Genomic DNA, 14,690 nt, shown 5'->3' with positions numbered 1-14,690 from the left:
AACTTGATGGAAAATTACCGATTACTATTTACTTTGCTAATTAGAAGTATAATTTAGGTGTTGCATAATTGTTTAATATTTTAGTGAGCTTAGAGGTAACAAACACGTTTTTAGTGTGGTTAAAATAGCGTACACATAGTTTTTAAGAACTGTACCTTTCTTATCTTAAACTTTTATTTAATGAAATATGCAATTATAGTGACTTAGCTTTGGCTTTAAAAAAGTTATTAATTTATTTTTTTATTATTTATTAATATAAACTTAATTGCGTTTATGTACAGCATAACTTGTATGAGCAATATTAGAATTAACCTATTTTAAATACTATTTTTTCTGTTTTGTAATAAGGTTTGTTTCTTTTGGAATTGGAAACCTTGAAACATTTCTGCTCGTGAACATATTTTTACTTGTTTAAGTTTACAATTTGTATACTGGAATGTTTTTCCTCTATCGAAAGAAATCACAATGAACATTTTCAACGTAGTTAAAATAATAAAGAAAATAAAAAGTAATAAACCACTTCCAAAGTTACAATAGCTAGTCAAAACTTTTCATTTTGACGGGTAAGCATCGAAAGTAATCTGGAGTGTTTACCGGAACTCTGACGGAGGAGGAAGAGAATTTCTCACGACCAACTAGTCTCGTACTCTTATTAGTTAACACCGTTTGAACTGTGCTTGTGTAACTGTATAGAATGTGGACTCAGTGACGCTGTGGTTTTTCAGAAATATTGAGTGGAATTAGTGATATCAGTAAGGAGCGCGGGGAGGCGAGGAGCAGCCAAGGTAAGGCCTGGACAGATCAAGCTTATAACCAGCCGCTACTAACACCTACTTACTACTCGGTACTGCTGTGGTCACATACGAGCACCACAGTAACACAGGCCTGTTGTACCTCAGTCCGCTTGCCGCTTGCGTGTGCCACCTTAGAGTGCCATACAGTCAGCCTAAACAATATACGCTGTACTGAGTGTGTGGGGAGGACATGTGTAAGGTCGGGTTAAATTTGTTGTGTTGAAGCTATTTAAGAGTAAGATGCGTTTCCTCCAGGAATTGAGATATTTATGTCTCAAACAAAGAAACACTTTTATCTGAATTAGACCCACAGAAAAATATCTGAAGATATGCAGTTTTACAGTGCCTATACGAGAATCACGTAAAAAGGGATACTGAAGGGACTGACCTGTTCTTATTTATAAAAATATAGTTTTCCTGAGCTGTACTTTAATAAAACACACACACACACACACACACACACACGCACGCACACGCGCGCGCGCACACACGCACACACACACACACACACACACACACACACACACACACACACACACACACACACAATTTTATAAACCATGTGTTTTCTTACGTCATAAATCATGAAAAACACGTCACTCTCTGGTTTCAAAACAGAATTTAACACACACACGCAAAGACACATACGCCAACACACGCATTTTGTATCATCAATCGTGTTTACTTAGAATTGATTACAAAATTGCAAATATCCATATCTGAAATGATTATCAATCCTCTTAGAGTTATCAGAAAATGCTTTCAATATTTATTTCTACCTCAGATAAATTGATATAAAAGAAAATCACTAAAATGTTTTTTTAATAACCAAGCCAACAATTTGTTGACGGTAGGATTTCAGTTGGTGCACAGAAAGTGATTAATCCAGAAAACAAAATAATTACCATCGTGAAATTTTTTTATCAACTACATTTTAGATAACAAACACTTTATATTGAACTATAAATTAAAGTACGTTATGATACGTAAGTAATTTTTTATTCCAAAGAGGCTATAACTTGGTTTGTTTAGAAATTCATAGATTTGACGTTTTTCGTCAGCATCAAAGTTGGCTCCGTATTTATATTTATTGGTTTTAACAGTTGCAAAATGTTTCTTTCTCGGGTAGTGAAGAAGTTTGTTTTTATCCTGCTGGTAGTGGAGATCCAGTATTTCGCTTCGTTTAAACATTTTTGCTCTTTGAATATTGCAATGGTGTACAAAGTGCAATTTGAATACTCAATTTATATAATAATGCCTTTAATGTTTTTGTTTATTGTACAGAAACTTTTCCATCGACTGAAAATGGATCTTTAAATGCATATATTTCAATGCCAATAAAATAAAACGAACAGGAATAGAATTACGTTATAGTAACATCAGTTCAGCTTTATGAAGTGATTAACGTCGATCTGGTAAACCATTCCACTAGACAGGTCGATCCAGGACTACAGCCAAAGTCAAAATGGTTCATAAATTATATAAATGCCAGGAATAAATGATATTATAATTTATATTCCGGTTCTTACAAGATGCTAATCAGATCGAGGAAAAGTTCCAATATGACAGAGAATCGATCCAAATTACGTACTGCATGGAGGTATTTTAAATCTAGGTTTGTGTAACTTCTTAACTCTGAAACCAGTTTAAGCGTTGCCTTGGAATAAAGTAAACTAATTTGGATGCATTTAATTTGCTTAAACTATAAAAAAATTATGAACCGTATATAAATTTTATCAGTTGCATAGACCTTTAATTATTTACTAATTGGTTCTTTTGCATAGAAATACTTTGCCTAAGGAATGAATAAACACCTAAAAAGCCAATATTTACATTATTATTAACTATAACTCTTCAGGGGGTTCGGTAATAAGTGGTGGGAAAATTTTAAATCCAATCCCCCCCGCCCTCCTCTGGGCAGGGTAATAGTTACTGGTTAAATTATTAAAACCCTTTAAAACTGACGCAGATTTAGGTAAAGACCTGAACAAACATTAAATGATATCAACTTATCACATCAACTTATATGATATCATTTTTACATATTTTCTGTAGGCTTCAGACATATTTCATATTGAAATAGCTTAAGGTAGAACTAGAAAAAAGCTGTCTTTTTAAGGTGAATAATTTATAACGTTATTTTATAGTAATTGAGAGAGTATGTGGAAAAATAAATGTCAACTACAAACTAAATCCTTGAAACTTTAAAATTACTGTGTGGAATTTAAATCATTCTTCTTATTTTATATTTGACTGCCAAAAGAAGAGGTCTTATAGGTACTGCTAATGGTATCTTGAATATTTAAGGTACTAGTTATTTGCTATTTAATAAACTAAAATTTTAAATGTATATGCTGAAATAAATTTAAACATACGTGACTTCATTGTAGATTGTTACAGTGTTTTTGTAGAGTACAAATACTTGTTTAGGTGTAGTTTTATTTATCGGTATCTCAAAGGTATGACGTAAAGTAAGTTACCAGAGATCCATAAAGATTAATAATAATAAAAGATGAAAAGTTTGTAGCCAAACTTTAATTTATGGTTTTCTTATTTTTCGATTTGAAACTACGAGTATTACAAATAACTTAAATTAGCTTCATGAAAAACATGTTTAATTATTAAACATTTGATATTCCACTGCTTAGTAGCTAAGCGTTAAATATTGGCATAGTAACGTTGCTTCTTATATGCCTGATGCAAAATTAAATGGATTATGGACTATATACTGTGATTATTTATAGTAATTGTAACAGTTACCTAACCATGTGTCACTTAATCATCTAACAATTATGCATAAAGAAGAAATGGGAAATGTATTATAGTTCCTATACATGAAGGATGCTTATTCACAGGAATATAAGATCTGGTTCGGTCGGTTGTGGAACATAATTGGGGGAATAAAGCGTGGATAAACGTATCCTAAGAGGTCTATAATGAAACAATTAGGCGAAGAGGAGGCGGGGCAGTAGCTCGCCTGCAGGCCTCAGCATCAGATACGGGCCCACTTTCGCCAAATAACCTGTTATTTCCATTGTCTTCGGCAATCACCGGTCTGATCAGCGCTCTTTGAACACCTCCCACCTGAAGGAGAATTAACGTCCTTGCTAACCGTTCAGGAGCCCGTCATTATGTGAATTGTAGTTGCTTTTTAATTAATGTGTGGGTTTTCAAAATGCTTATTTTAACGCTGGGTTCGAGATGATGTGCTTGGTGGATAAAAGCTGAACTGTAGACTTACCACATCGTTTTATAACAGTTAGAAACTCAGTATTGTAGACATTATAGCGGAGATTATTTTGGACACTGATTACAGTGTTATACGACATATTAGGTGTAAAATGCCTCTCACGGGCTTGGTAATTCCCGAACGATTACAGGTAAAGTAATGACACTTGGTACATCATTCATGCACCTATAAAACTACTTTTTGAAGTAACTACCATTTATTTGTCATGTCTGGGGGATGGCCCACAAGAAGTCAGAAATAAATCTTAAATTAGAGCACAGCCGAGTAGTACATCAAATTAAAGACCTCTATTAGTAGAGTGCAATGCCGCAAATCCGACCTGGAAAGGTTCATTCTTTAACAATTACGCTGGATTAAAGTGTGAAACATTTACAATGTAGGTCCTGTTCTAAGTGGTTTAATATTCTTCTTGTGTCTCAAGTTGTGAAAGTTAAACTTAGTAAATGAATACTGGACTTAAGAAATAGTTTTTAAGGTTAGTGATTCTTCACATGCAATGCAGGATGGTCTACAAGGAGTTCGGCAAAAGAATGTAACGAAAGCATAGCTCAAGATTGAAGGGTTATTTTTGTGGAGTCGCCGTTTCGAAAAGCCTCGTCAAAAAATAAACTATATTTGAAAAGTATTGTTTTAACTACATGTACTACTATTTTAATAGCTCAAGATGTACATCATTATAAAGGGGTTGATTAACACAGATGAATTATAAAGGGAAAGATCTGGTATCAGTTATTATATAATAGAAAGTTCTTATTTTTAGTTGAGCTGTGGACTTTAATTGATGTACATTTCTTATATTACACTAAGATTTCCTTCTTACGCCTTGCGGGCCATCCCCCTGATAAGACAAAAAATGTCAGTTATCTAAAAAGGTAGATTTAAAAGTGCAGTAATGATGTACCAAGTTTTATTGCTTTACATAAAATCGTTTGGGAGTTATCAAGCCCGTACAGGACTTTTTTACACCCTGTATAACCACGTCAGTTAACATTCTGTACTACTCGCCATGTGTGAATATCGTCAGTTTAAATACTCTTGGTGTAGATGCAATATTCTTGGTTGAAGGTGAATGTACATTATCATAGTTCTTGAATGAAAAACTATTTCATTTTGGTTTCTGCTTTTAGTCGCCTCACATTCCGTTTACCCAGCAGATTTTGTGTAGTTATGACTACTATTAAAACTATATATATATATATATTATATATATATATATATATATATATATATATTTATTTCCTTTAGATAAATTAAGCACTTGAAGGAAAAACGTTTTTAACTCGTTGCGAAAAAACCGCTAACTTCTTCCATTAAATTTCACGATTTAGCTTTACAAAAGATGTAAAAGATAACACCTTTTATCTCTAGAATTGGTAACCATTGCTTGAACAACAGTGTTCAGAAAAAAATATATATCCATAAGTATTTGTTCGGCATGGGCTCGTGGACCAATCAAGAATGAATGTACGGCCTTCGCTAGCGGCCTTGTCGTTGTGACAAGGTCACCGTTACTTCCTAGTCTCCGAACTGGGATGTGTTCGGGCTCCAAACCAGGCGTGAAACAAACATAAGGTGCAGGTTTCTTGTAGAGTGTCCTCTTATTGATATCTCTTTCTCCTGTCAATGTGCACAGATTGTGTGCCGCATACAAACGTGTCATACGCGATGACGGTTTCAAAAATTGCCTCCAATTTTGAAAATTATATAAAATATAAATTATATAATAACTACGCTATTTTGTTTGAAGTTTATTTTTGACGATGGAAGGATTGTGAAGGAAACAGGATTTCTCCGGACATTTTCCATCGTCCAGTGAAACAAAAAACACAGTAACACTACGTTTCGAGATCTGCAATCTGATCTCTTCTTCTTCAGGTAAATAACTAACCTAATAGATAATTATGAACTAGGTTAAAATAAACAAATCATACCAAAGCGTTGTGTCACGCCTAAGTCAGGAATCACAACCACCATGTTGTGTAGCAACTTTAGTAACTCTAAAACATGCACTTAATAATAAACTAAACACAACACTAATTATTAAAACTGAAAGAGTATAGTTAGAGAAAGAGGTAGATCGTTATAAAATATGTATTAAGTCAGACGTCACATCCTCCCGACGTAACAGCCATTATTCTGCGAACGTGCAAACATGCACTTAATAAAAGAACTATACACAACACTGGCTGTTACGCTATTTTGGCAAAATCAGTATATACCTAGGCCTAGTTTAACTTAACAATGATCATATCAAATTTTGAATGTTTTAAGGCGAATTACCCTTTAAAATAGGCAATATTTTGCGCTACCGACTATACTAACGTTACATTATGAAAACATATGTTGTCGTCAGATTCATATGAATAATGTAAGTAACATGATATATTCTATTCACTGGGATAAATTATGTACAGACTCTCGGGCTAGGCTGTGGCTATTCAGAGTGTGCCAATATAGGATTGACTGGGATTTATGTCGATCAACAGACAGTGATTCTGTCTGATAGTCAGGCCGCTCTTATAATTCGACATAATTTAGCTCAAGACTAGTATGGGAATGAAGGCGTTATACGTTCTAGATAGTCTTAATTCAGTATATGTAAGCTGGGTTGCCGGACTTGCCGGTTTGAAGGCAATGAGTACGCTGACGAACTGGCTAGAAATGGCTGCAAGAAGAAATGGTTTTGGACCAGAACCAGCTTGTGGCAAATGTACGCCGTGTGAGCACTACTTATCAAGCCATTAGGAAACGGTTCAGAGATAAGCTCTGTGACCGGTGGAATATTTTGTCTGGGAAATCAGTTGGCAAGACACTGATTAAAGGCAATAACATCAAGTTCACGAACTGGCTGATGTGAGTAGTAGGCAAAGGTCTTTTGAAACAGATCAATCTCATCCAATTTACATGATCATTTAACAGGAAACAATTGCACTCTTGAGGACTAACTACTGAAGATCCTAGGGGTAGAGTAAGCAATCAGGCTGAGGAGACAATTAAATACATTATTTCAGATTGTGAGAGGATCAAGATTAAGGAGAAGGACCATACTTGGAACCTCTCAGCCTGGTGATGAATTTGATGACAGTAATGAGCAGAGACTCTTAGATCTCATTGAAGGTACAGGGGAAGACAGACCATACTAACAGCGCCTGGGACTTTACAGGACATACTAACAGCACCTGGGACTTTACAGCACATACTAACAACACCTGGGACTTTACAGGACATACTAACATCACCTGGGACTTTACAGGACATACTAACAACACCTGGGTCTTTTCAGGACATACTAACAGCACCTGACACTTTACAGGACATACTAACAACACCTGGGTCTTTACAGGACATACTAACAACACCTGGGACACTTTACAGGACAAACTAACAGCACCTGACACTTTACAGGACATACTAACAACACCTGACACTTTACAGGACATACTAACAACACCTGACTTTACAGGACAAACTAACAGCACCTGACACTTTACAGGACATACTAACAACACCTGGGACTTTACAGGACATACTAACAGCACCTGACACTTTACAGGACATACTAACAACACCTGGGACTTTACAGGACATACTAACAGCACCTGACACTTTACAGGACATATTAACAGCACCCGGGACTTTGCGGGGCATCCTAACAATGGGCTTTGATAACTAGGAATCGTTATGCCTCCCTTTTAAATCTAATAGAGCATGATGCGTTTCAAGTCAGTAGCTCCTATTAGTAAAGTCCACAGATTGCAATTGACGCTTTAACTATCCAATTAGGATTTAGAAGATAGGTAAACACTGCTTGGGTAGATTCGCATGTTGGCGTGGTGTTGCAACTCCAACTGGAAATTAATTTTAAAATCCAAGTTAGTTCAATTTTTCAAATAATGTAACCAATATTAGAAAACATTATTTTTAGTCTAGATCACCAGTCATCCTGTTCACACCATACCAATATGTCAACGGACTTGGAAGTTAATTATTATTTGGCTGTGTAGAGTTTTAATTCCGTAAAGGTCTGTAATAAATCGTACATTTAGTCATGTTTATAAACCTGTATATGTTGTTTTCTTTTCAATTGTTCTAAAGTTATCTGAAGATGTAGAATGGAATGCATTTATAACAATTTCACTTGAAAGAGGGAGTAAGTAATTGGCAAAACCAAATACCATTTGCTAACCCTAGACTATACAATTTAATGGTACCTTATTTTGGTTGCTACGGATTTCATTTAGAACGTAATTTTCAAACAAAACGTCATCAACAAGCAGCTTTGAAAATAAAGTACTATACCTTCAAATACAAAAAAAGTTATTGCTAAGATATATAATACGAATCAAGCACGGTTTAGAGATTTATAAATAATAAAAATCTGTTTTTACCACAAAGTAGGATTTCATAACAATAAAAATTTAGACGCCAATATCATGTGCATTAGTCACATGCACTTTTGCGTTAAATTTGCGTTACATTGTGCTAATTGCTACGTATACACTTTTTGTAAAACTATTTCCTCTTAAATATATGTTGTAAAGTGACGACAGAATATATGTTTATGTATATTTAACATATATAGAGATTTACTCTATATATGTTCAAAAAATGAATCTCAAATATGACACTATCCATTACTTAACTGTGGAGGGTTCTTGAATCTGTTATAGTAACAATTATTTATTGAGTTTATGAGCAATATAGGACTTTATAGTCCTAACTTCGCCTCCAGTAAGGCCAAGATTCATTTCATTTCAATCATCTGTTATTTTAATTAATATTAAAACAGGCAAGAATCACTTGTGACTCAGTTTCAGCCCCAAAGCTTAATTTGTATCCACCAGAGGAGCACTTCCATGTTTATATAAAATGACGCTGTTAATACTACGAGGCGAATAGTGACGCGTGTGTTTTGTTTCAAGTACGTCCTCGAAGAACGCCAAGGCCATCTTGTACATCGCAGCATCAGCTGGCTAGTTCCAACTGAAACACCCGTCCCTCATCACCAAACATAGCTCCTTGCTAAGCTACCGCTGAAACAGACTAAGATGATGATAAGATAATATACACTTATAGTGAGATATGTTGGTCATATCGGAGCTCGTTGTGGTGAACCTATTGTAAATTTGCAAAATTTGAGTTTTAATCCACTTCTGCAAACAAACGTATCACCAGTAGTGGTTGCTGTTCCATAATTTCAAGACGGGCAATAGAATTCCGTGTCCAAACTGTACGCCTTCCATTTTCATTATTAGACACAATAGCACGATACCAGAGTCAGAGTCACGGCTCAATACAATGACCTGACGAAGATGAAGCTCTATATTTAGTGGCATGTCCACAGTCCGGGGAGTGGGTCCAGACAATGATGGGCGAGGCCAACAATGTGTCTGTCCGTCCGACTGCTAGGCGTGCTTCTGCTCTAGCTGCTTCATTTCAATATTTGCTTTCCGAGATATCTACATCGAGTGTCAACGATCTACCATTTTTCATCCTTAAGCTCCTATTCTCCGAGTGGCACAATGCGGTTGCCATTTCCTCGTCGGGGAAAGCGACCTCGACGTACCTGTCCAGTGTCCGAACACGAGTCCTGAATCCGTACACGAGCCCGGAATCTCGCTGCCCTTGTTTCAAAACACAGGTGAGAGTAAAAATATTGATGTACCCGGATTCTGAAGTATTAATTCATTGCTGCTCTTTGAAGATATGCATAACAGATCTGTCTGTCTTGTCCAAAGTCCGACTTCAAGAAAACTACTTGGAACACTGTATATGTAGTTTTACTCATTGGTCAACGGCCACAAACTTCGGACCATTCAAAGCTTCAGAGGTGCTCCTTTCCCATTTTATAATTATGGTAATCGTTGTAGGCATTCGCAGAGCATTTGGTTCAAACAGGCCCAAGTTTGGAGGATATTCGCGTTTGACTAATAAGAAAACAGGGGTGCTATTAGAATTGAGATATATATGTTTGTTTCTTTTATTACAATACAAATAACAAAGTTGACTTAAAGATTTTCTTTAGTTACTGATTCGAATCTCTGTTAATTTATGCGAAGAAAAAATATACGTGAACCAAAGCGGACGGTTGAAAGATTTTATTTTGATAAAATTTTAATTGCGTTCAAGTACATCGTGTTTAAAATGAATGAATACTTTTTTATGTAAATTTAGTCATGGATTTATTTACCACAGGACAGAAAGAGAAAAGTACATACTCACTCCCTACTTGAAAAACTGTTATACCAAAAACAGATAATTATAATTATAATAAACAGCTTTGTTTCGAGGACCGACGAATATTCTTACACCTCAGAACTGACGTAGCTAATGCGTACCATGGCTGAAAGCTACTTGCAAACACCTGACTAATATGGTAAAATATGTTTCTATTGTATGTTTCATAATGTATCGTGTGTATTACAAACAAAGGGGGAGTCTTATAATGTATAAATAAACTAAAAACGTAGTTCTTTCCTTGGTGATTTGTTTCTTAAAGCTGTTTACAAAGAGTAGTCAACACTTTAAAACTATTTCTCAACATTTTATAGAGTCCTTGAAACCATCTTTTCTAGTTCCTTGCTTCAGCACTTTAAGTTCAATGCTACCTATTACGTAAACCTGCATATATACTTTAAATTTTAGTCAATGAACTTAAATGTTATTTATTTTCATAACGTAAATGTGACTTTAAACGCTTTTTCCGATGCAAATAGTTGTCAGAAGGCAATTAAGACTTCTCGATTCTTGAGTACCTAAAATAAATAAAATAATCCAAAACACTTTGTAAATACTCCATCCACACGTCCAATCCTCCTTTCCCCCTATATTACAACACTGAAATACTTTTGTTTCTGGGTCATTACCAAATGAACGAAAAAATGTCAAACTACGAGTTTTTGCTGGTTAGGACTGACGCGCGTGGCATTTTTTAGAAACATTGAGCTTGCAGGACTAGACATTTCACCGGGATCAATACCCTAGCTTTGCACTGAGATATTGATAAAATAATACTACTTTACTCAATGATTTCCTTCTAATATTCCGTACATTACTTTTTTGGTTTGGTTTACTGTTTGCAGTACACTGTTGTAAGTGCAATTTCAAGTAGCCCTATCTTTTACAATTTCCGGACATTTGTATGTCTGCAAAGTAATATTTTTCAAGCCCAAGGTGAAACTATTAAGAAAGAAAACATTCAGTCCGAATGGGTTTAAGGCGGTGTTCTTGAAGTCATATTTCGAAGCCTGGGCTATGTTATACGCTTCAGAATAGATAGACATCAAAACCTCGCTAAACACTTACAATGAGGATTATGTCGTTAGTAACCACTGGCAGATATCCAGGCAGCATACGAGGTGTTTTACTTTAACACGTAGGGAAGGAGAAGGTTGGAGGTTATATACTGATGAAACAATGAGATTACCTCTTCACCTAGATTGCACTATTTTTTGTAGTCTGGGTGTCTCTGATATCGAACGATGCGGGGAGGGGGGTTCGTTTTGAACTACTTCGTTCTTCGTCGCCGACTACTTTTGGATTCCTGGACAAGACTCCAGATTTCAGAAGTCAAGCGTTAAACAGCAAACAGAATTCAGAATGCTGCACGTAAGAGGAAGGTGAACTGGAGCTAAACTCAACATTCGCGCCGATTCACCCCTTCCTACCATAGCTGCTTTATGAAAAGATTATCTATGTTATAAGAAAGTTGAAAAATGATACGTCCACACCTTACCAAGAAACATATTTAAGCTTTTGGCGGTTTATATAAGTAAAAAGCAAGTTGTTTTAAATCTACAATGTTTTACATATGATATGAAAAAATGTTCAGGGAAATACATTTAGCGTAGCAAATAGTCCTTCGTAAAGAAAACTCTCTTCTTACAGGAACGCCTTCCAGATCCCGACATCTTACCTTCATCCTCCAGGAAAGTAATATTTAAACATATGAAGAATAAATATTTTGAATTCCAATTATTTCACGTCGGGATAGGAAGAACATGTGTTTACGTTAGCATAAAGTGTAAATTAATTTTTTATGTGAGATCTTTTGAATTTTAAGAAGATGGAAGACAACATCGTGTCAAGAAGTTCACGTTCGCTCGTCTGGCGTTGCAAGTGCATCTCCCCATTGAGAACCCGTTCCTTCGGCAACTGATAAACCAGAGATTTTATAGAGTGGCCGTTGCCTGCATGGGCGCCAACATTGTCGTGGAAGGCGTGGCAAGCGCTCTGCTCCTTGCCAGTACATTCACACACCTTTAGCTCCTAATAACAAGCACTTGGCACTTTAATGCAGGCAGTGATCGAACAGTGCAATATCAATAGTACAAACTGTGACTCTTATTTCACTTCCTCCTCATAGACAACCCGAACGTGGTATAGAATCGATGAAACGTTAATCTGTACGCAACGTTTTAGAAACTGCACGTACTTGCTAACACATCTCACAAGACATACAAGATGTAGAGGCCGACACTCAAAATAGTAATATAAAAATGAAAAGAAAACACGTTATTTTTAACAAGCGAATTTATTGCGTGCTTCATGGCAACTGAAGCTAAAATGTTAATGTGGAAAATATTAACTACCATATTAACCTTTACAAAAATGCCATGCATTTTCTTAGTCTAACTTGAGATATTCGATATATGTATATATTTAAGTTTTCAGAGCCTAACACATATGCTCTTTGGTACGCATCCATATAATATAGAGTAATGTGGACGAAAAGTAGTCTTAATTTTCTAGTGAGGAATTCAAAGCTAAGTATAATTTAGTTTTTTGGAAAGTGTTAATCAAATACTCTCCGTTGGAGTATTACAAATAACTTAAATTAGCTTTCATGAAAAACATGTTTAATTATTAAACATTTGATATTCCACTGCTTAGTAGCTAAGCGTTAAATATTGGCATAGTAACGTTGCTTCTTATATGCCTGATGCAAAATTAAATGGATTATGGACTATATACTGTGATTATTTATAGTAATTGTAAACAGTTACCTAACCATGTGTCACTTAATCATCTAACAATTATGCATAAAGAAGAAATGGGAAATGTAGTATAGTTCCTATACATGAAGGATGCATATTCACAGGAATATAAGATCTGGTTCGGTCGGTTGTGGAACCATAATTGGGGGAATAAAGCGTGGATAAACGTATCCTAAGAGGTCTATAATGAAACAATTAGGCGAAGAGGAGGCGGGGGCAGTAGCTCGCCTGCAGGCCTCAGCATCAGATACGGGCCCACTTTCGCCAAATAACCTGTTATTTCTCCATTGTCTTCGGCAATCACCGGTCTGATCAGCGCTCTTTGAACACCTCCCACCTCCCACCTGAAGGAGAATTAACGTCCTTGCTAACCGTTCAGGAGCCCCTCATTATGTGAATTGTAGTTGCTTTTAATTAATGTGTGGGTTTTCAAAATGCTTATTTTAACGCTGGGTTCGAGATGATGTGCTTGGTGGATAAAAGCTGAACTGTAGACTTACCACAATCGTTTTATAACAGTTAGAAACTCAGTATTGTAGACATTATAGCGGAGATTATTTTGGACACTGATTACAGTGTTATACGACATATTAGGTGTAAAATATGCCTCTCACGGGCTTGGTAATTCCCGAACGATTACAGGTAAAGTGATGAACACTTGGTACATCATTCATGCACTATAAAACTACTTTTTGAAGTAACTACCATTTATTTGTCATGTCTGGGGGATGGCCCACAAGAAGTCAGAAATAAATCTTAAATTAGAGCACAGCCGAGTAGTACATCAAATTAAAGACCTCTATTAGTAGAGTGCAATGCCGCAAATCCGACCTGGAAAGGTTCATTCTTTAACAATTACGCTGGATTAAAGTGTGAAACATTTACAAAATGTAGGTCCTGTTCTAAGTGGTTTAATATTCTTCTTGTGTCTCAAGTTGTGAAAGTTAAACTTAGTAAATGAATACTGGACTTAAGAAATAGTTTTTTAAGGTTAGTGATTCTTCACATGCAATGCAGGATGGTCTACAAGGAGTTTCGGCAAAAAGAATGTAACGAAAGCATAGCTCAAGATTGAAGGGTTATTTTTGTGGAGTCGCCGTTTCGAAAAGCCTCGTCAAAAAATAAACTAAATTTGAAAAGTAATGAATTTTAACTACATGTACTACTATTTTAATAGCTCAAGATGTAACATCATTGTAAAGGGTTGATTAACACAGATGAATTATAAAGGGAAAGATCTGGTATCAGTTATTATAGGATAGAAAGTTCTTATTTTTAGTTGAGCTGTGGACTTTAATTGATGTACATTTCTTATATTACACCAAGATTTCCTTCTTACGCCTTGCGGGCCATCCCCCTGATAAGACAAAAAATGTCAGTTATCTAAAAAGGTAGATTTAAAAGTGCAGTAATGATGTACCAAGTTTTATTGCTTTACATAAAATCGTTTGGGAGTTATCAAGCCCGTACAGGACTTTTTTACACCCTGTATAACCACGTCAGTTAACATTCTGTACTACTCGCCATATGTGAATATCGTCATTTAAATACTCTTGGTGTAGATGCAATATTCTTGGTTGAAGGTGAATGTACATTATCATAGTTCTTGAATGAAAAAACTATTTCATTTTGGTTTCTGCTTTTAGTCGC

The 14,690-nt window shown here is 35.6% G+C and overlaps 1 protein-coding gene across 11 annotated transcripts in view; it reads left to right on the top strand.

Annotated features, from left to right (window-relative positions):
- LOC124368806 (nuclear factor 1 X-type-like) overlaps positions 1 to 14,690 on the top strand; it is a 551,559-nt gene that overhangs the window by 434,564 nt on the left and 102,305 nt on the right. For 9 of the 11 annotated variants that reach the window (XM_046826193.1, XM_046826194.1, XM_046826195.1 and 6 more), the window contains one exon: positions 726 to 785. The exons of the other annotated variants lie outside the window; for them this stretch is intronic. In XM_046826193.1, coding sequence (XP_046682149.1) covers positions 726 to 785 — 60 coding nt within the window. The remainder of the gene's footprint in view (positions 1 to 725; positions 786 to 14,690) is intronic. 11 annotated transcript variants of the gene reach the window in all.

Source organism: Homalodisca vitripennis, chromosome X (genome assembly GCF_021130785.1).
Source record: "Homalodisca vitripennis isolate AUS2020 chromosome X, UT_GWSS_2.1, whole genome shotgun sequence".
Taxonomy (NCBI): Eukaryota; Metazoa; Arthropoda; class Insecta; order Hemiptera; family Cicadellidae; genus Homalodisca; species Homalodisca vitripennis.
This window is presented reverse-complemented; position numbering and strand designations above follow the sequence as displayed.